The sequence below is a fragment of the Notothenia rossii genome (assembly GCF_949606895.1).
Source record: "Notothenia rossii genome assembly, chromosome: 10".
Classification (NCBI taxonomy): domain Eukaryota; kingdom Metazoa; phylum Chordata; class Actinopteri; order Perciformes; family Nototheniidae; genus Notothenia; species Notothenia rossii.
The window spans coordinates 49,282,191-49,302,371 of NC_136908.1; the positions used below are offsets into that span (position 1 = coordinate 49,282,191).

The 20,181-nt window shown below is 40.0% G+C and overlaps 4 protein-coding genes across 6 annotated transcripts; 1 reads left to right on the forward strand and 3 right to left on the reverse strand.

Annotated features, from left to right (window-relative positions):
- Nucleotides 1-279: 279 nt before the first annotated feature.
- Nucleotides 280-5,832, reverse strand: LOC307021486 (tetraspanin-7-like). Its single transcript, XM_079653647.1, has 2 exons — nt 5,708-5,832; nt 280-5,350 (listed from the first exon to the last, which is right to left on the reverse strand). Exon 2 carries the CDS (start codon nt 3,353-3,355, stop codon nt 2,267-2,269), a length of 1,089 nt encoding a protein of 362 aa, XP_079509773.1. The 5' UTR covers nt 3,356-5,350; nt 5,708-5,832; the 3' UTR covers nt 280-2,266.
- A 116-nt stretch (nt 5,833-5,948) lies between these two features.
- LOC307021484 (uncharacterized protein) lies at nt 5,949-11,417 on the reverse strand. Of its 2 annotated transcripts, XM_079653641.1 has the most exons (9): nt 11,238-11,417; nt 10,492-10,694; nt 10,307-10,408; nt 10,134-10,229; nt 9,940-10,050; nt 9,744-9,861; nt 8,333-9,122; nt 8,177-8,241; nt 5,949-8,094 (listed from the first exon to the last, which is right to left on the reverse strand). In XM_079653641.1, exons 1-9 carry the CDS (start codon nt 11,269-11,271, stop codon nt 6,578-6,580), a joined length of 3,036 nt encoding a protein of 1,011 aa, XP_079509767.1. In that variant the 5' UTR covers nt 11,272-11,417; the 3' UTR covers nt 5,949-6,577. The 2 variants fall into 2 exon arrangements, with proteins under 2 accessions (XP_079509767.1, XP_079509768.1); XM_079653642.1 differs by lacking the exon at nt 11,238-11,417 and having other exon boundaries at nt 10,134-10,224; nt 10,492-10,517.
- A 353-nt stretch (nt 11,418-11,770) lies between these two features.
- Nucleotides 11,771-15,086, forward strand: washc3 (WASH complex subunit 3). 2 transcript variants are annotated; one of them, XM_079653650.1, is made up of 8 exons: nt 11,771-11,987; nt 12,790-12,888; nt 13,009-13,074; nt 13,168-13,232; nt 13,281-13,353; nt 13,929-14,054; nt 14,146-14,210; nt 14,301-15,086. In XM_079653650.1, the coding sequence occupies exons 1-8, from the start codon at nt 11,937-11,939 to the stop codon at nt 14,398-14,400; spliced, it is 645 nt and encodes a 214-aa protein (XP_079509776.1). In that variant the 5' UTR covers nt 11,771-11,936; the 3' UTR covers nt 14,401-15,086. The 2 variants fall into 2 exon arrangements, with proteins under 2 accessions (XP_079509776.1, XP_079509775.1); XM_079653649.1 differs by having other exon boundaries at nt 13,168-13,353.
- A 157-nt stretch (nt 15,087-15,243) lies between these two features.
- dram1 (DNA-damage regulated autophagy modulator 1) lies at nt 15,244-20,179 on the reverse strand. The gene is made up of 7 exons (XM_079653648.1): nt 19,734-20,179; nt 18,125-18,192; nt 17,772-17,914; nt 17,511-17,688; nt 17,242-17,300; nt 16,655-16,747; nt 15,244-16,566 (listed from the first exon to the last, which is right to left on the reverse strand). Exons 1-7 carry the CDS (start codon nt 19,862-19,864, stop codon nt 16,519-16,521), a joined length of 720 nt encoding a protein of 239 aa, XP_079509774.1. The 5' UTR covers nt 19,865-20,179; the 3' UTR covers nt 15,244-16,518.
- Between the last annotated feature and the right edge of the window lie 2 nt (nt 20,180-20,181).

Consider the following 20,181-nt stretch of genomic DNA (forward strand, 5'->3'; position numbering starts at 1 on the left):
TAGTTCAGTTGGCCATAATTCAGAATTTCCCATCCAGAGGTCTCATTGAGGATCGACCACTCCCAGCGCAGAGAATTTACCACCTTGGCACAATCCCAGCACAGCCTTACTCAGGTCTTTAAAAGGCCCATTGGCGGTTCAAATCTGCCATCTGTCACAATGAGGGATTTCATTTCTTTTGCACTTTTAAGAGGAACAAATGTGCATTAAAACCCAAAAAGTGCTCTTCAGTGATTCACAAGGAGGTTTATTAAACATTACATACTTTTATGTGGCTTTACTAATACCGTATATTGTCTGCATACTGACATACATAAATGTATCATTACATAATACCATTGCTATTTATATATTTACTATGTCCAAGGGCATTTACCTTGACATTCCCATCCCTGGTCAAATCGATATCATATCTGTGATAGTAAAGATTCTTTTTTATTGGTGACATATAGTTTCAGTCATGCTTGTTTGCACTCTTGTTGATTCATATACATTATAGCTACTGACCAAATAATAGGTGTATCATACATTACAATGTAAGAGAAATCAAAAAGTGTCCTGAATAGGAGAGTTCTGATAATAAATAATGGCCCCCATGTGAGACATGGCAGCCATGGCTAGATGTGAAGCTACAGACAGTTAGCTTAGCGTAGCTAAAATACTATAAACTGGTCAAAACAGCTAGTCTGGCTCTGTCTAATTATAACAAAATCCACCTCCCAACCCCTTAAAAGCCCCTTATTACACATTTGGCCGATATATCCGTCACACTTAACTAGTGCATTAACTAGCTAGGCTTTATAATGCTAAGGATAACTGGCTGCTATCATGAGCTTCTTAATAAAGGTTTAAATATAAATTTATTTCATTCAACTTGAGTTTAATATTAAAGATGAGTTTCATGCTACTAAGCTAGTGGGTTGCACAACATCTGTGTCATGCCAATGTAGTTGAGCATTTAATGTTATATGTTATTCACAATATACAGTTATTTTGTGCTTCCGAATAAAAAAACGTGAGTTATTTCTGAATAAGCAAACAAGTACATCTACAGGGAATTATTTTTGAAGCAGTTGTTATCTTACAAAAGCACCTCACCATTACAGCGTGTCAGATGTATAGACAGTGCAAAACACTACAGACAGCAATATAATATTAAGCTATCTTATAAAGCACCATTTTACACATTGTAGTTTTTGTGATGGGAACAGTAAATGACGCAGATAAAAATATCTGCTTAAAACAGACAGACTAAATGATCTGAGATGGAAAACTGCTGGTGAACATTCCTGTGCATTTGGTGGCAAGATGTAGATCCCAGGATCTCCTAAAAATAGAATAGTTTAACACTTCATCTTTACATTCTATACAATAAAGCATAATCCATGCCAATATTTGAACACTTCTGAACCAAATCAGAGGGCAAAGTCATGTTGTACTGCTTTGAAATTTAAAAACTTAAGCTTATTAATTTCCCAACCCTATTTGTGATGTTAGACTTCTCATTTGCAGGCATCAAATGGACACAACCCTCACCCCTTTTTTAAATTGTGCTGATCAGGCAAACACTGAGTGCAAAAGAGTTGAAAAGTGTAAGTTGTGTACTGATGTTTTATTTACCATTATATTCCCATGTTCTTTTAATAATATCCTTACAACTATGAATGTTGGAGCAGATTTTGGAGCATTCAACCGAACAAACCAAGCCCAGTATTGATAGCCATTTTCCAATGAAAGTAACTAGCAGCACAAGCTCTGAAAGTTGTTTAACTATCGCCAAAAACCATTTCAGGCCTCCCTCCAAAGCCTCTCCCCCAAAAAATACAAGTATGAATGTAAACATTTCATAGTGAGCATAAACTACAAATATTGCTATTTTTACTGCTCACAGCGGTAAGGCTAGCAGCTTGTGGGAGACTCCGTTGAGTGCATGCAAGAGCCAATGCAACCAGACATCATGATCAGAGTTCTACACATTTTGCTTAAGCTTGCTGTTGGCGATGCCACTAAAACAAAACCCAAAGCTCTGTAATTTGATGTTCCTTTTTGAAAGGCCCAAAAGGAGTTGTAGTTGATTTTTCTAGACACCCAACATGATCTATGCAGAAAATGGACGAGACTTGTTATCCTGTTAACATGGGCGCCGAAAATAACTTCCTACACTTTGCAACTCTTACTCTTTAAGGGCATTGTAAATCCTCTATCATACATATTTACAATGTGTTCAATCCTTGGTTTAAGTTGCATAATTATTTGTAATTGACCATTAATGTGCGACAACACGTCGGTGTTGCCTTGGTGCCATTTTGTTAGCCAGTAGACAAGCCAGGGCAATGCCTCCGATCTGGGTGAAGGCCAATCCCAACACAGTGGCGGCTATGTGGAAGACGTTGTCGTTGACCAAGCTGAAGACTTTGCGGAAGCAGCCGTGTTGATGGATTCCTGCAGCTTCTACTCCTTCAACATCATCCAACAATAGAGGTCGATTCTTGCAGCCCTTGCGACTCATGCAGCAGCTGTCCGGCAGGGACACCAAGGTGCCGTTCTCGTTCGGCAAAAAGGTCATATGCTGGATTGCCCAATCCGAAGAGAGCCAGTCACGCCAACCCTCAGCTCCACAACACTTCAGGGCCCTCTGCAGGCTGTCTAATGCATCGGCACGGCCTTCATCCTTGGTATAGCCGGCCACCGCTCGATGTAAGCCACTGCGAAATCCTCCGGCAATGTCTTCTCGATAGAAGAGACCTGAGAGTCCAGCTGCCAAACCGGCTATTAGTGCAGTAAGTTGAAAGAACCCGTACGCCCTGAGCACGCAGGGCAGGTTTGCAGCCACCCCTAGACAGCCCAGGAAGCCCCAGGTGGTGACGGCTGCCCCTGTGAACAGAAGGATGAGCGGGGCGTTGGGGTAGTGATTGGCCGACAGTAGCATGTAGTCTGCCAGTGAGATCTGTGCCCACACACCCAGGGTGAAGATGGCCAAGCCAGCTGCCCAGAAGAGGCAGCTGAAGGCCAGGAGACCCAGACGCAGGAGGTGCATGACTCCCACCGGGCGGCAGCAAGGTGGAGCAGTGCCCGTAGGCTGAGGGTCTGGGGTTGCCAGCGAGCCGTCCGAGCACATAGACAAGGACAGTCGCTGCTGCTGCTGGTGGAGCTGCTCCTCCTGCTCTTGGTAAGTGGACAGTAGGTAGCCAGGGATTGCAGAAGGTCGACGAGGTAGAGGAGGTGGGGAGAGCAGGTCGAAACCCCGTGGAGACGACAGTCGTCGCACAGCCAGCTGCTGGTGTTCCCAGTCCAAAGCTTGTCTGCTGGGACTCGGCCGAGCTGACAGCGAGTCGTAAGGCAGTGCGGAGCTCATGATCCAGACTTCGGCTTTATCTACCCCTCTCTCTCTTCAATTCACTCCTCTCCCTTTATTTCTCAATCAGTGCCTTCACTGTCGTTCTCCTGCAACACCAGACCCCCCCACCCCACTTCTTTATGGCTGGTTATTAAAGTGCCATAAACACCACCAATGCCGACCAAACTGTAAATCACGTTGATGGGTGTCGCGTCGCGCCGTTATCTTCATCCACAGCCCCCTTGTCTCCACCGTATTTATTTGTTTATTCCGGCCGTTTGTCCCACCTGCATGGTCTGTGAATTCCTCCGACGGTATTAACATCCAGACATCTGGCTGCTCGCTGCTGCACCAGGCTGTGGTCAAGGTGAGAGGTGATTGCAGTGGAAAGGACCTGATATCCGCCGATGCACACCCTCTCTCGGCGTGGAGGAGACATCCCTTTGTGAAATGTGAAAACTTGATGATTGACTTTAATGATAGAGCGACAAATGAAAATATGAGCTGTAGGAGCAAGTGTTTAGAGCTCTTGGATTTAATGTGAAAATTAATTATTTTCGTGACGTCTATGTAAAAGTCAATTACATAAAAACATATATAAAGACCACAAAACACAAATTAATCCGTTTAATATTTTTACAATAAAAAAGTGGAATCCTGACCCAAGAAATAGACTCAAATGGGTACCACTTTACAATAAGACTACCCTTATAAATGATTCATAAAGGGTTTATAATTAGGTTATGAATTAGGTTTTTAACACTTTATTAATCATTAAGAACCATTTATAAACCAGTTTTAACATTGTGTTCATGCATCAACACAGCCTCCCTATTTGGTAAGATGACTAAGCCTTATATTGGCTACTTAGCGATAATCAACTCAGTGAACAGATACCAAGGATGCTGGCTGAGGAAGAAGACGAAGTAAGTTAAAGTGGACCTATCATGCTATATTTTAATAATATAGTGTAGGACCATACCTATATAAGGCATATTTATACTTTTTATTTTTCAAAATACCAAACAGATCATGCATTTTAGCCATTCCTCATTTTGCACAATGTAACACTGTCTTTGCATGGGCTGACTCTGTGAGAACAGCGCCATCTACAGGCCTGGCATATGTACTACAGCGTCTCCAGCGCTTTCGAACGGCAATGTCCGTGGCTGTCTCCTCCTGATTGGTGGAGTTGGCCCAATAGCCGTAGCGCCACTTTTGTGACGTCATAGAAGTGTTCAAATCTGGATCAGTTTGTATCAGATCCGTTGCAGTTGCAGCCCCTTTTTAAGAGATTTGGGTATGGAGGAAAATAGAGAGGGTTGTGTTTTCTGACACTTGGTGTAAAAAGATGTACAAAAGTGCATTTTGCATGATAGGTCACCTTTAACTAGCCAATATTAGCAGTACAGATAAATGTGGGCTCACTATTTGGCAAGCAACTGGTCACAGTTGCTCTGTTTATCTCATGTCTTATAAAAGCTTATTAATGATTTATAAAGTGTTCACAACCTAATTAATAAATGAATTACAAACTATTCGTAAACCCTTTATAAGGGTAGTCTTATTGTAAAGTGGTACCCTTAAATGTAACATAGTCACTATTTAGTTTCACACCATGACAATTCTACAGTTTGATTGTCTCAACTAGCAAATGTTTTTTTCTCACAAAACACAAGTATGCTAAAAATAGATGGTCTTTTTAGACTACACTGTAACTACTCTTTGTTAAATGATGCATCCAGTGTTATCCAGGTCATTCCTGCTTGGCAACCATCTGTAGAGGAAATGAGGCAATGTTTATGGTGTTTATAATTAATCTGTGCTCTATAAGCATCAGCTCACTGGGTTTTATGAGCACTCAGGGCAGAAATGAAGAAATACATCACCTGTCACATGCATGATGACATTTCAAAGGCACCTCCAATAGGCCTGCAGCTCTTTGAAAACACAGCAGGGTGGAGAAGAGGTGCGGGGAATCCACTCCTTTGTTTTGGTGGCTGGAGAATTGCCCTTTTGAAACAGGTACAACAAAATCAACATTTAGGAAACACCTCAAGACCTCAGAGTCTCTATCCATGTGTTGTGACCGTACAAAAATAAAGCCTTGACTACTGGGACCGTCTTGGTCATATATGACAAGTGTTTGTAGCAGTTCTACCAAAAAGTACTTATTCCTTCATACATTGTCATATTTGTTAATATTTTGTATCTGAAATCATTAAATCAAGACCAGTTGTCAATCAATGTACCAAGCTAATTGCTAAATGTTAAGATTCATCAATAACACACATAGTACGGCTGGGACAATGTTTCTATGTATTTAAACACAAACAAAACTTGACAAATTAAACACATTTGAAGTTTTACCTGATAATAGTGCTGGAGGGAATCCATTCTATAGTCGTTGAGGCTTTTCACTGAAAAACAAACTGTCAACCACATGGTGGGGCTAGAGGGACGGAAATAAATAATCATATTTACGTTTGGCTTTTCAATTCTTGTTAATCTTGGGGCTTGCCTTGACCCCAGATTGAGGAACATTAGGAGCACTAAATTAAAATGCGCTACAAATCAGAAAACTATGACTTCAGCAGAAACACAACATATACACTTTATAAAATATATGTTTTATTGCGTAACATGATACAGATTTTCATTTTAGTTGTAGCTGGGTTGTCTAGAGAGTATACCATGCACATTTTTTAATTCACTGTAATCACATGTTTTTAATGTGAAAATCATTCAATTAAGAGTTGTTGGTTGGGTTTAAAAATAATTGACGGTAGATGTCCCCTTTTTTTGCTTTCTTTTTGTATTCATTTAAACCAGAAATTGAACCTGTGCACCTCACAAATGCAATATATCATGTTTCAGAGAAAAACAGAAATAAATGGAGTGTATAATGAACACCTGTAATTTTATTTTCAAACAACCAAACAAACTTCTGCAAACTCCATTTGCAATCTTTAAAGCAAAATGAAAATGATAGAGAAAAGATTCTTGTATGAAAAACTAATCTATTAAAATGATGTGTTTAAAAATGTAATGAAAGCTAGAAGGTTGTACCAAATCTATGTCCACACTTGATAGAAGACCGTACAGTGAAGATGTAGCTGCGGACACATTTCCCTCCTGATAAAATGTGATAAAGCTTATTATTTGAACTCAAGCATCCTGTTTACATTCTTATTCATAAGTCCACTCCTTTTAAACACTGTCACAGTCTCCATTATTCATTTACTGATTTGATTCCTTAGGCTGTAAAGGGTCTACAGACTTTGCTGCCTCTCCCTCTTCCACGTGTTTCTCCATGTGTTTCTTCAGCTTGGCCTTAGAGGGAAACGTTTTCATGCACTGCTCACAGTACGGCTTCAGTGGCTTCAACCCAGAGTGGCTTCTCTTGTGTCGCGCCAGCTCCGACGAGCTCTTGAACTTCAGCTCACAGCTGTTGCAGGGGTACGGCCTCTCCCCCGTGTGAATACGCTGGTGCAGCTGAGCCTCGCTGAGGGTGAGGAACGACTTCTCGCAGTGAGTGCAGGGGAACGGCCTCTCTCCTGTGTGGATGAGGTTGTGTCTGGTCAGTGCGTATGGTTTGGTGAAGCCCTTCCCGCAGACGGTGCAGGGGTACGGGCGGGCGCCGGTGTGGGTGACGATATGTTCCTGCTGCGTTTTCTTGCTCTTAAAACGTTTGTCGCACTGATCGCAGGAGTAAGGCCTGTCGTCCACGTGCGACCTGTGATGTTTTGAAAGCTCTCCCTGCGATAGAAAGCCCTTCCCGCACTGAGAGCATAGGAAAGGTTTCTCCCCAGTGTGCATCCTCTCGTGTCTGGCCAGAACAGACACAAGCGTGAACCTCTTGGGGCAGTGGGAGCACTGGAAAGGCCGCTCCCCTGTGTGAACGCGGAGGTGTTTCATGTACATGAAGCGGAGCGAGAACCGCTTTTTGCACTGATTACACTGATAGGGTCGCTCCCCAGTGTGTGTGGATAGATGCCTCTTTACATCAGATCTCCGTGTGTATGTTTTCTCACAATGCGGACACTTAAACACACTCTTTACTTTATGCATCTCTCGGTGTTGAGAGCGAGCAAGCAGGGAATCGAAGCCTTCGTCGCACTGCTGGCAGATGTAGCGTTTGTTGGTGACGTGAGACTTCCTGTGCTCGTGAAGCTCGGAGGAAGTGGCAAAGCTTTGACTGCAGATGGAGCAGATCTGAGGAAGCTGGATCTCCTTAGAGTGAGACTTCTTATGGTGGACGGTCAGGGCACGGAGGTTGGCGAAGGAGCTCCCGCACAGCTGGCAGGTGAAGGAAATGGCAGCGCCGTGATTTTTATTCTCGTGTTTGGCCAGATCCCACGAGTGCTGGAAGGTTCGGTCACACTGGGAGCAGTGGAACGGCCTCTCTCCAGTGTGCGTCAGCTGGTGTCTCCTCACGTCTGACGGCCGTGTGAACGTCTTGCCACACGTGTTACATGAAAGGGCCTTCTGCTTGCTCGGAGTCACATTTTCTTTGCTTTGATTTTCTGGTTGTTCTGCGTTGCTCTCCTCTGTGTTTCCTTTGGGGAAAAGTTTAATGGATGTAAATATTTCATCTGTGCTGGAGGGAGAAGGAGTCATTTTGGCTCCTGCGAGAGTCCTGTATACTTCAGTGCTAACGCTCTGCATGTGGAAGTGAGCAGGGCTGTTATCGTCCGACGTGTGGAAGGGACACTGAGAGCACGTGAAGATGATGGATGTCATCTCGTCCGAATCACCTGTAAATTTTAAAAAAAGATGGAAATGTGAAAACAATATGGGAAATGTATTTAAAAGATGTTTCTCAGGTTAAAATATTACCTTTGTCAATTCCTTTGATGGCTATAACAGAGGGGGCAACGGATGATTCCGCTTTGAAAGGGCAACTGAAAGAAAAGTTGGAATAACTATTACAGAGTTATATCTGGTTTTAAATCTATAGCTTATAAAGTAAAGATACTAAATGTTTTTTTGTACTTTTGTGGTTCTTCACTGCTTTCCGTGGATGACCTCTGGATTTGATCCATCTCCTGACAATTGGGTGACGTCTTCTTTTGTAGACGATTGGATCGGCGTACATTAGCTGAGCCGGGAGAAGACTCTTGTGTTTCAGAGGCTGCGTCCTCACTGAGGACATCTGCCATGTCTTCATGGACAGAAGACTCATGGTCATCATTCAAGTCTGTAAAAGGGTTTATATTGCTCACTATGCCTCCAGGAGGAAGATCCTCCTTCACCTCTTCAACATTTTCTATTTTCTTTGCTGTTTTGTCGTTCGTTTTATGTGTTTTTATTTCATCTGCTTCATTTCCTGACTGAGGCCCATCATTAAAAGGTGACTCGTTACTTTTTCCTGTAACAACATCTTGGCCGAGGCTCTCCTTCCTCAGGGCAAACGTTTTTGTCAGGGTGTCCAGAGCTTTAGCGACATCCACAGTCTCAATTGTTTCTTCCGCCCTCAAGTTAGTAGCCTCTTCACCGCTGGCGTTATCTGCGCTAACAGCCACTATCTCTTCCTCGTAGAAGTCAGTTTGTACTTGCACTTCAGCTGACTCGATCATTTCTTCATCTACTTTAGAGGCTTGAACTTCCTCTTCGGTATAGACGGCAACAAAACTGTAACCATCTAGTCCAATTAAAGTGATGGGCTGTAGCATGTTTGCGTAGTTGTGGATTGATTCCAGTCCAGCAGAGATGTTTGTCTTTTGCGACGGAGGAATCGATAAAGCAGACATGATGCAGCTACCGATGGTGGATGAAGGGCCATCTAAAAAGAACAAGAAAGTAGTCAGTGGTTGAAAAAAAGATTTTTTTAAAGATACTTTTTCATGACTTTTATCGATCTATCATCAAATTATTTAGTCAATAAAACACCAGAATATATAAAAAATTTGATTTCTTTGCCAAAGCCCAAGCGACATCTTTAAATTGTTTTTTGTTTGTTAGACCAACAGTCTAAAAACCAAATATATTTAATTTACAATGTTATATAGGGCTGGATATTAATATAGATATTCAGATTTGCAATTAAAAAGCTCCCAATGTAATGTGATTCTTAAGGATTCAGTTGCATAAAATACATATTAATATTGCATAAATATAAAAGCACTTCTCAGGATTAATTCTGGGAACTTCCGTAAAATAAGAGTCAAAACTGGCAGCCAAGTATATAACATTCTAAAATGTCTAACCTATACAAGTAACCCAGATTATACATCAAATGTGGTGCACATATTATACACATGTGCAAAGAAAAGAAAAGATTGATGATTTTACATTGGATTGTACAACTAAAAACATGCTGAAACCATAACAAGTTTGGGATTTGGCTTGATAATTGAACAAAAAGATGACTCTACTGCAACAAAATCATTTCAGCTTTACTGACATGGCATTTTCAGTAGTCCCGAACTTTTGTAGTGCTTGAAGGTTAAGCCCAGCTCTTCAGGTGATGACTGAACACATTTCTCCAACAGAGAAGGAGCCGAGCCGAGCCAGGTCACAGTCTGAAAACACAGATTGTGGTCAGCGCGTGATTTGCAGTTGAAAACATTCTGACACATCTGGATGGACACAAAGAATACCTGTTTCAAGTCTGGTACTGGAAGCAGCTTCTCCAATTTTGAGAGCAGCTCCCACAATAACACGTGCAAAGCAGAATCAAATTGTGGCCCATACTCCACTGGGAACACCTCCTGTTAAAGAGTATCAAAGGTTAGTTCAGGTTAGGACTACTTTGTGGATTCTTAAAATAAGATATTATATAAATCTGTCTGACCTGAAAGAAATAAGCTCTCTCAACTGGATCTTTCAGCAGGCTCTGAACAAGTGCAATGAAAGTGGACTCTGTTGTTTGCACCTCAGCATCCCTGTACTGCCACAGATAGGACTCATGTCATTTAGGGCCTATCATTATGTATTAAAACATATATATTCCTTTGCTGTACTTACATCTGTGTTTGCAGACGTAATTGGAAGTCTATCCAAATATCTCTGGATCAATTGAGAATCAACAGACCCCCGAGCTGAATCTTTGCAATGTTCCAGAATGAGCTGAAATATCAACCAATTGTTATCGCACCATTTTTTTGAAAATACATAATAACATTATGATATAATACAAAACTTCAGCTCACCCTCGCTCTTAGACCCAGAATGAGCTGGGCTCTCTGCCTGAGGTTGATCAGTTCAGGGACTGCCTCAGTCACCATAAACACAAACTCCTGCAGCTTCTCATAATTCATCACATCTTTCTGCTTCGCCAGCTGCCACATTGCAGCAGACAGAAGCTGCAGTGGGGGCACCAGCAGGCGAAGAGATGAAAGAGGTGGGCTAGGGTCTGAAAAACATAAAAGTTTATTCTGAGAGATGGTCTGCTGAGGGCTTTAAAGTGCTTTTTATTGAAGAGAGCACTTGCAAACTTAAAAACACTTGTTTAACTTGAAATACTTTGAAGTTATATTCCCGAAATAAGCTATTTCACCCGCTACTTTTATAATATGCCACATATTATAAAAGAAAAATATTTTGCTAACTCAAAGCAATGGAAAAAATACCGATGGATCTTTGTATATCCCTTGATCCAAAAGCATATGGACCCGTATAAATGCTGGATTTTAAACCTATTTTTGGTTAGTTTTAATCTTGCAAATTGGTCAAGTATATGTAGTTGTGCTTAAGCTCTCGAAAGAAAGAACTGTACTTATTGATAGTAATTATTTAAAAATATTAGAAATGAACTCAATTCCTAAGGCAACAGCTCCAAGCTAATAGTTTCTGACTGTCATGATTCCTTTAAATAGACGGGTCCCGCTAACTGTCTGACTAACATAAACACAGCCTACTTTTAAGTGCAGAGGGAGAAAATTATAAATATACGTACCGTTTATTTTCTCTATTGACCCAATAACCTCCATTAATGCAATATGTCTCCAGTAGCGTTAAGAAATATATGTAAAATGTTGTTGTTTGATTATTTTAGCTAACATGCGCTGATGGTACGCAAGCACCCGTTTCCTCAACTCTTTCACTGCGTTTCCTCTTTTCAAAATAAAAGTCCTGCAACTCAGCTGTGTTTTACTGCTGTGCCATTCAATTTATCTTTGCTATCCCAACGATTAGACACAATACATGCACTTTATTGATCAGTTTTAATGTATCGTTATCCATTTTACACATATGGTTCTCCTAGGTGGAGTGTTTTGATAACTAAACAATCTACGTATTCTTTCTTTCGAAAGAATATCAACTTAATCATAGTGTTCCTCGGCAGATGACGGAAAGGATAAAGCAGTCTAAAGGGCTGGTAAATGTTTTTAGTGACCAAATAAAATAAAGTAGCTAAAAGACGGGATCGGATGTTGTTATTTTCAACATACTGTCAGCGAGACTTCAAATAAAAGCACTAATCACATGGAATCTAACAACGTGACGTCACGTCACGTGACGTTCACACCGTCCAGAGTCACATGAAACGTTTCACAGCAAATCTTTAAGCAACGTTTTCTCTCTTATTGCTGTGAACAGTGTCGCTTTTAGTACCGAAACTGCTCTATTAACTGCAGGAAGTTTAAAATCCAACATGGACGAGGACGGGCTGCCTATTGTGGGGTCTGGTGTCGATCTTACTAAGGTTGGTATCTAACTAGCTAACATTTACTATAGGCTAACTAACGTTAAGCTACATATTGAGGAAATGTGAGGAAACAGGCCAAAACAGTGATGCAACAAGGCTGTCATTCAGCAACTGAGCTAGTCATAGTAGGGTTATTTACCAAGCAGTCGACAGTTGTTATCATTAGCAAACGTCACTGTAATATTCTATAGTTAAACAAATGCAATAATAGCTTGTAGCAGTAACTGTTTATATAACAGCTTGTATTCAATATTTATATATCTCTGCTAATTTACCAAGTAATTTAGCCAACTATGATGTTGTCATACCTCCTATGTTAATATTGCATAAATGCAATGCTTTTTATGAGAGTAGTGGTTTATAAATCGATGTATGGTATGGTCGTTGTATACCAACTCACCAATAACCAGTAATGGGTTGTCTTGAAATAAAGTTTGTTAGAAATTATATTAAGTTTATAGGACCTTGCAAAATCCTATAACTGTACCCCACATTTTTGGAAAGTTTGTTTATTCTAAGCCTCACCAATTGCTTATATTTCCCTGGATTAGGTTGGAAATTGTACTGACCATTCAAGAAACCATAAGGATAATTTTCAATATGTGCCCATGTAAATAGTTGTTGGTGATGTCAAATCAACCCTAATAAATAATCTTAAAGAAAAACAATTTCATCTGAACTAGTGTTCCATTTTTACATATTGGTGGTGAGTTGGTAAGGAATGACCTGTAAGTATAATAACCTATTTCCTCACAACCCGGACTCTTTCTTAAAATAGCTTTCTCTGTGTTTCCTTTAGGTCCCTGCTATTCAACAGAGAAGAGTTGTTGCATACCTCAATCAGTTTGTTGTGCACACGGTCCGGTTTCTTAACCGTTTCTCCACAGTTTGTGAAGAGGTTTGTATGCTTCCTGTACTCTAAACTGATCCTTTAACCAGTTTCTGCTGTCCTGATTAGTTCACACAAGCAGCCTCTGTGACACACCATAACCCAAACTGTCTAACTTCTTTCCCACAGAAACTTGCAAACATATCTCTTCGCATTCAGCAGATTGAAACAACCCTGTCCATTTTAGAAGCCAAAGTAAGTTCCATCCCCTCTATTGATTGAGGCAATTTGTATACGTGTCATGTCCTTCAATTTTTCATATCTTACATTTTGAATTGCTCTGTGAAGCTGTCCTCCATTCCCGGGCTGGAGGACGTCACAATGGAAGGACTCAGTCAGCGGCAACCTGCCCAGGCCAATGGACAGGCCAATGGACCGGCCAATGGACCGGCCAATGGACCGGCCAATGGACCCTCTACCGCCACTCAGAGTCAAACAGGGGGTCCACCAGCAGGCAGTCTTCTTTCCCCAGAGGTGAATACAAATGAGTATACAAAATCTGCCAAATGGGTGTTTTAACTTAAAATGAATAATTTGAGATTGTATCTGAGGGAAAATGGCTACTCTAGCTCTGTCCAACTGCACACATACGAGCACAACACATAATATATGTTTGTTTCAAGGGGATATATGAGAGAAACTTAAATTGTCATGGCTTGTCCAAATACAGTTGTGTGACTAGAGTGCTGACCAACCCACAAACTGTGAAATAAGACAAAAGTTTTTGAATTTTTCCGACTGAGCCAGGCCAATTGTTTTCCTCTGTTTTCATTCTTTATGATAAGCTAAGCTAATCAGCTGCAGCTGTGTTTTCATACTGAGCATACAGACACAACTCTCTTCTCACCCAACTCTCTGCAAAGTAAGCACATTTCAAAATGTTGTACTATACTATGATACCTAATATATACTTACTATATACTTACTATTCCATAAAGGATGCAAACAAAGTACAAACTCTGCAAGTCTAAAACTGAGCACTGCCTACTAACAATGCATAATAAAGTAGTTAATTTGATATCCTGTAGTCATTTGTAAATATTTTTTAGATTTCGCAGGCTGCTCAGACAGCACCAGAGCCTGCAACGCCACCTCAAGTCGAAGCAGCCGCAGAGAATGTCATGACAGTGGCTAAGGACCCGCGTTATGCCCGATACCTGAAAATGGTTCAAGTGGTAAGTCATCACTAAAACCTGCTAATGAACTATAGTGATTAAAAAACATTCTGTTTGCTTTGCATCTTCATACATGTTTTATTTGTCACAGGGAGTTCCAGTTATGGCTATAAAGAATAAAATGGTCCTAGAGGGATTGGATTCTAACTTGCTTGAGTGAGTGTGTCACTGTTACTGGTAATGATCTCATATTCATATCTCCTTTTATGAAACTGACTGGTAACATTTCCTCCCTGCTGATGACAGCACACCAGATGCCCCCCTGCCGGATGAAGGAGCGAGGAGCATAGAGGATCAAGATGTTTCTGCCACCGGCTCTGACAGTGAATCATCTTTCAGCGACTGACCTATGACCTCTGTGCCCGTCACCGATAACGCGTCCTGTACAGGCTCACCATCGCTGCTCTGAGCTCCTGTAGGCCTGCCTGCACTGAGAGAGAAATGTAGATCACAGTGATCCTGTGCAGGAGTAGCAATGAGAAGCTGCAAAATAGGTGCCTGAACCTGGAAACCAGAGAGATTGTACTTTTGGTTTTAAATGACTGAAATAGTTTCCTTAAGGTTGGTCAGTGACATCCGCTATTTTGTTGTATTCCCAAAGAGGGAAGGTTTTTCTCTGTTGTTAGCACTAGACCTCAGAAGATTGCAGTAGCAAGTCATTTTTGTACAAAAAGTAATTATATATTGTAAATGTTAACATGTTTTTGTGGTCACTACTTTTACAGACAAATGCCTTTTAAGAGATACAACTATCTGGTGAAAGTTATTAAAAAAACGTGTTGGAAATGTCAAAACTCAGATTGTAAGTCTGTGTGTTCAGGCGAGGTAGACACGTCTATAAAAAAAGATTTCAGAACAATAATCCTGTTTAAATGGAGAAAATCTCTGATCACTTTATTCAATAAAAGAAATAAGATGGATATCATTTCATCTTTTCTAGCCATCAATTATCATTCAGCTATGTCGAAGCAAAATGATGGTATTAGTTGCAAACTTATTTAAATAAAAAAGTTAATCTGCATACATTCAGAAGCTGCCTTATGTGTCTTATCTATCACCCCTGAAAGACAATACATTATTTATATTAACATATTGTCTGTTTCTGCTATATTGACTGTGAAGAGTTGAGATTGGAGAACTCTGGAAAGCACTTGTGCACAAAGTTTGGATCTGTAATAAACTGACAGTCTGCTTGAAAAATATATATTTATTTTTCATATGTCATAAGCAAACCAGTACACATAGAAAGTCATTGAATAAAAAAACAGTATCTGTTGTGGACGAGTTAACAATCAGTGTCATTATGTGACCACTATTACAGCAAAGGATTTTCTCTCTCCTATTAATCACCAATTATAGGCATGATCTATAAAACGATGCTCCATGAATAATGGCCATGGAAATATATCAGCTGACTCAATTGTGATATCTTATCTTATCATTTTTGTGCCAATACAAAAATTAAAGCAATGGTATTGGCAGTAGGCTGTGAGAAACTGGTTCCCATCCTGGAGTTTGACCAAAAAGAGGAGAATTTAAAGAGATAAAAACATAGATATTTCTGTTATCCAAGTGAAGTGTGTTTTTCAGACTTAGCTACATTTCATGTGGAAATCCTGTGTGTAGAACTGCTTTAACTCAAGCTTTGAGGCAGAGAAACAGGCTTTATTATCTGCCTGAGAGCCCACTGCATACTTGTTCTTGATTTGAATTAGCTTCAATTCCGGTTTATTGTATTACGGCAATTTAACTTGGCAGTTGTACTGAGAAAAATAATTTATTTAGTATAATTTCAGTGTATGACCTTCTGCAGGCTGTATATGCCAAAATTCCTCCATAGCTGCACTGCTGAACCCAATAGCAGTATCAATGGAAACCATTAAATATATGAGCAGCATAGAGTAAGTGAACAAAACTCTGAATTGGAGCAGTTTTTTAACCTAATCTGTCACAAATAAGTATTGTGTTCCAAAGAAAACACAATTGGAAAAACATTAAATATGTATTATACAATTTTGGTTAAAAAAAAAAAGGGGCAACATTTGATTAATAATCCCATTTGAAGTAATATTTCAGACAGGTTTCAGTAACGGTTTCAGTGTAGCTCTGACTGTTTTCCCAGAAATCATGAGCCACCACTCTCACAGACCGTCATTAGTTTGAGTTGTATACTTATTAAACCACATGTGCAGCTGTCATGCGCTCACTGTGAGGAGGGGGGGGGGAACTTCCTTTGTTACTGGTCACAGGTCTAAACAAACGTGTGAGGCAACAGTCAAGAGCAAAGTGCAAAGTTAAGTAAACGTATATGATTTGTGCTCGATTAAAAAGTGTAAGGGTACAGTCACTGATATCTTTCTTTTCTTTACAAAAAGTATGTGTTTAAAAGTGTATAAAAATAAATGCATCACATGTTGATAATACTGATGTACAGTCAATACAAAGTTTGTTGGCAGTTGAAGAATCATTGAGAATACTCCACATCTTCTGTTTTCACTCGTAAGGTAAACAGCTGTGGGGAATAAAAAAGGAGAGAAATAAGAACTCTTTTCAGCTGTAGATTAAAAATAAGAGTTTATTTTTGATGGTGAGATACTCACTTTGAAATCGTCGATGTATGTGAGGAAGAAGCAGATGAAACTGAAAGCACAAACCCACTCACACGAGGCGCTGGCTACATGGTAGGGATAGTCCTGAAAGACGGATATACATTATGAATTAGTCTGGCAAATATTTGATCGATTAATGGATAAATATGTTTTTGCTAGAAATGTAGAGACATTGTAGAACATTCCCAAAATGATGTCTTATTGTGGAATCTTTAAATAGAGTTTTTCTTCTTTAAGCCAACTTTTTTTACTTCTAGCTTACAAACTACATTAAGGTATTACAACTGACTTATACGATTGGGAGATTTGTACACAGTAGTCAGCAGATTGTATAGTGAGTAGCTGTGTCCCTGAATTCACTTAAGATCAACATCATACCAATTTGTAATTTAATTTGGATGTGAATTGTTCTCATTAACACAGATTTGGTGCTATTCCACAATCATGGTAACACATATCTGGAACAAAGAAAAGTTTGGCATTTGTGAAACATTAATCAATTATAAAAATTGTTTTTTATTATGTGTCTATTAAGTATTAACTTACACCGATGGATAAAGTGAAATTAGACAGCCTACCTCGTCGTCTTTGCCTCTGTGCAGTTTGGTTTGCTTCACAAAGTACGCACAGATGGCAGCTGAATTAGCCATCAAGGAAAATTGCAAATACATGGTTGACACTTATTATTGTGTGCATTTACTGTTCAAGTCTTTACAAGAAAAACAAGAGAATAATTCAGCCATAAAGGGAAGTTCCTGGTTAAATTCATGTTGCTTAGTAGATCCGAAAACCAAAGCAAACCGACTCTTTGTGTATTATAACACATCAAGCTTCTGTGAAAGGATACTGGGAAAGAACGCCAAAGCGGCAAGGATGGCGATAAACAAGCGTGCTCGACACACAAATATGGAGCACCCATATGGAAAGGCACGATAAGATATAACCGACTGGAGTATTATGTATAATATACCAGGCACAAAGAACATCAGAGCTCCTATATCATGAACGCACGTCACAGCTGTTTCCTGCAACATAAAATAAGAACGATACATTACAAATGTTATTTATTTTCATGTAGTTAAGATGTGCCCCGCATAAGTAGACATACCTGGAATGTTGCAACAATACACATGCCTAAACAGGAGAGCAGCCCAAACACCAGTGCTGTGTAATTGAGGCGGGGGCTCACCACCCTGGTGTCCCCACTCAGCTTCTCCACAAACTTGTACCTGGCATATATGGTAGCTATTCCTGGGTGAAGGTAAAATAGTGCATTTAACACATGACTCTTGCATCCCAACAAAAAGACAAATTTCTGCTTTCATTTTCTGCTAAAGAGGAAATGAGAATAAAATGGTTGAAAATCTTGGTTCCTCCCTTGGGAAAGCACAAGTTTGCACAAATGACAAACAAGTTAAAGACGTGACATTTCAGATGTTCATACTGATGGAGTGAACATACCTGCACATGCAGAAATGAATGTCATCAGACCGAAAATGCAGCTCTCTGGAGGGTAAGCACCTGTGTCACTGAAAAGGGAGAAGAGAGCTCTTCATTGTTGCCCTCACATTACAGACATGTGCTCATAGTAAAGCATAACTTCCTGTTATTTGTGACTAGATTATGTTTGTATTTTTGAGACATTTCAACCTTCTTCTTAAAATAACAGACTCACTTTAGAGGGAGAAGTGAAAAGAAGAGCATTCATTAAGACGTGTGCCGTGTGCGTGCAGCTGCACAGTACATTTCTCTGAGTAAAATTCACTCAAATAGAAGAACATTTTACTCTAAAAATATAACATTTGGTCCCAACCTATATAGAGTAAAATGTACTCTTTGTTCAGAGTTGTATTTTTAGAGTTCATTTTACTCTATTATGTGCTTAGATTTGACTCTGCTCAATGGTTATTTACTCTAGTGTATATTAAAAACAACTCTACTTCCATTTTACTCCAACTAGAAGGTAATTTTACTCCAACTAGAAGGTAATTTTACTCCAACTAGAAGGTAATTTTACTCCAATAGAAGGTAATTTTACTCAGAATAGAATAAATGAACCATAATGATCTTCATAATAAAAAAGGTAAATAAACCAAAGTGCTTAAGGAACATGAGTGGGCATGTGTGAAGCTGACCAATGACCATTGAGCGGCCCGACCAAGCAAGGAGGCAGAGGCAGAGAGTTCAAATACAACCCGGTGTGGGCATTTATTTATTGATTGATTGATTGAAAAGTTTATAAACAGCTTGTATAGGCTATTGGGTACAGTACAGTTCAGCTAAAAACATACAATTGTTAAGGGGATGCAGACCAGAGAAAGACTTTCGTCTTGTTTACATCAGGGTCCCCCATTTCATCATATTCATCGCTGTGGTTCATGATACACAGCCTCAATATGACTGTCTCACGTGAACACAGTCACCAGAAACAAAGACCTCACACACTAACAGGAAAACAGAACCTAAATACACACAGGACTAATCAAACCAACAAGACACAGGTGAGGAGGGAGGCGACAACACAGGGCACCAGGTGAACACAATTACCAGCAACAGACAAGACGGGAGGGGGAACACTTTTCAAACTACAACAGGAAACAGAGACAGACAAACTAAAACATAGACAGATCGTGACAAATAGATGCATAAAGGACATAGATTCACATGCTTCCTGTGCAATGTTTTAGCGTGGAACAAAGTAATATACTTCGCCAATAATGAAGCTATATAAGAGACCGAGATCTATGGCCCCAGAGATCACCTCCGTTACAGCGTGGTCATGGTTTAACTCCAATAGAATTGACTCTGCATTTTTGATCGCACTCTAGAATCTATGAGTAATAAATACACTCCAAAATGATTAAATATCCCTATTTCAGAGCAAAAATATTAATTACTCTGGAAAAAATACTCACCAATATGTCCTGTGTGGAGTCTGGGTACCAGCCAAGTTGGAAAACGAAACCTAACTTTGCTCATGCCTGGTTCTCAAAAATCACTAAAAATATGCCTTGATCTTGTTAAAAATGCGAAAATAACAACTTCTAAAAAGATATATGATTAAACGTACCTTATGTATGGGAAGATGATGTCGACATCACCCCTGAAAAGCGCAATAATGTAGGCAACGATGAAAGTGCTGGAGGACCAGATGACCAGAAACGCTGGCAGAAAGCAGAGTCCTTGTGTGAACCAAAACATCGCGGAGCTCCCAGATGAGACGGATAAAACAGTGCCATACAATAAAAAAAAGTCAACTTTAAATACTGGTCCAGGATCAGTGGTCTGTCAGCTGCGGGTGTTGTTCCTGTGAGGTCTGATGAAGTTATCGAAAGTCACATGGTCGTGTGTTAATAAGAATGAGATTGGCCAATAAACCGATATACAGTTTACAGTAACTTCTTCCTCCAAAATGACCTCCTGTTGGCCGGTCTGCAAATAAAAGCACCGATCTCACAGCACTTCACTTCCTCTATCTATCATCTCTCTATTCCTGTGAAAAGCTACACGTAGGCTAT

Excerpts from the sequence above, each read along its gene's own strand:
- LOC307021486 (XM_079653647.1), bottom strand. The coding sequence starts at position 3,355 with ATGAGCTCCGCACTGCCTTACGACTCGCTGTCAGCTCGGCCGAGTCCC.
- dram1 (XM_079653648.1), bottom strand. The coding sequence starts at position 19,864 with ATGTTTTGGTTCACACAAGGACTCTGCTTTCTGCCAGCGTTTCTGGTC. Across the intron at positions 17,915-18,124 it reads ATTCATTTCTGCATGTGCAG|GAATAGCTACCATATATGCC; the intron begins GTATGTTCACTC and ends ACCTTCACCCAG. Across the intron at positions 16,748-17,241 it reads ACAGAGGCAAAGACGACGAG|GACTATCCCTACCATGTAGC; the intron begins GTAGGCTGTCTA and ends TCCGTCTTTCAG.
- LOC307021484 (XM_079653641.1), bottom strand. The coding sequence starts at position 11,271 with ATGGAGGTTATTGGGTCAATAGAGAAAATAAACG. Across the intron at positions 10,695-11,237 it reads GTCAATAGAGAAAATAAACG|ACCCTAGCCCACCTCTTTCA; the intron begins GTACGTATATTT and ends TATGTTTTTCAG. Across the intron at positions 10,409-10,491 it reads TTCTGGGTCTAAGAGCGAGG|CTCATTCTGGAACATTGCAA; the intron begins GTGAGCTGAAGT and ends TTGATATTTCAG.
- washc3 (XM_079653649.1), top strand. The coding sequence starts at position 11,937 with ATGGACGAGGACGGGCTGCCTATTGTGGGGTCTGGTGTCGATCTTACT. Across the intron at positions 11,988-12,789 it reads CTGGTGTCGATCTTACTAAG|GTCCCTGCTATTCAACAGAG; the intron begins GTTGGTATCTAA and ends TGTTTCCTTTAG. Across the intron at positions 13,075-13,167 it reads TGTCCATTTTAGAAGCCAAA|CTGTCCTCCATTCCCGGGCT; the intron begins GTAAGTTCCATC and ends TGCTCTGTGAAG.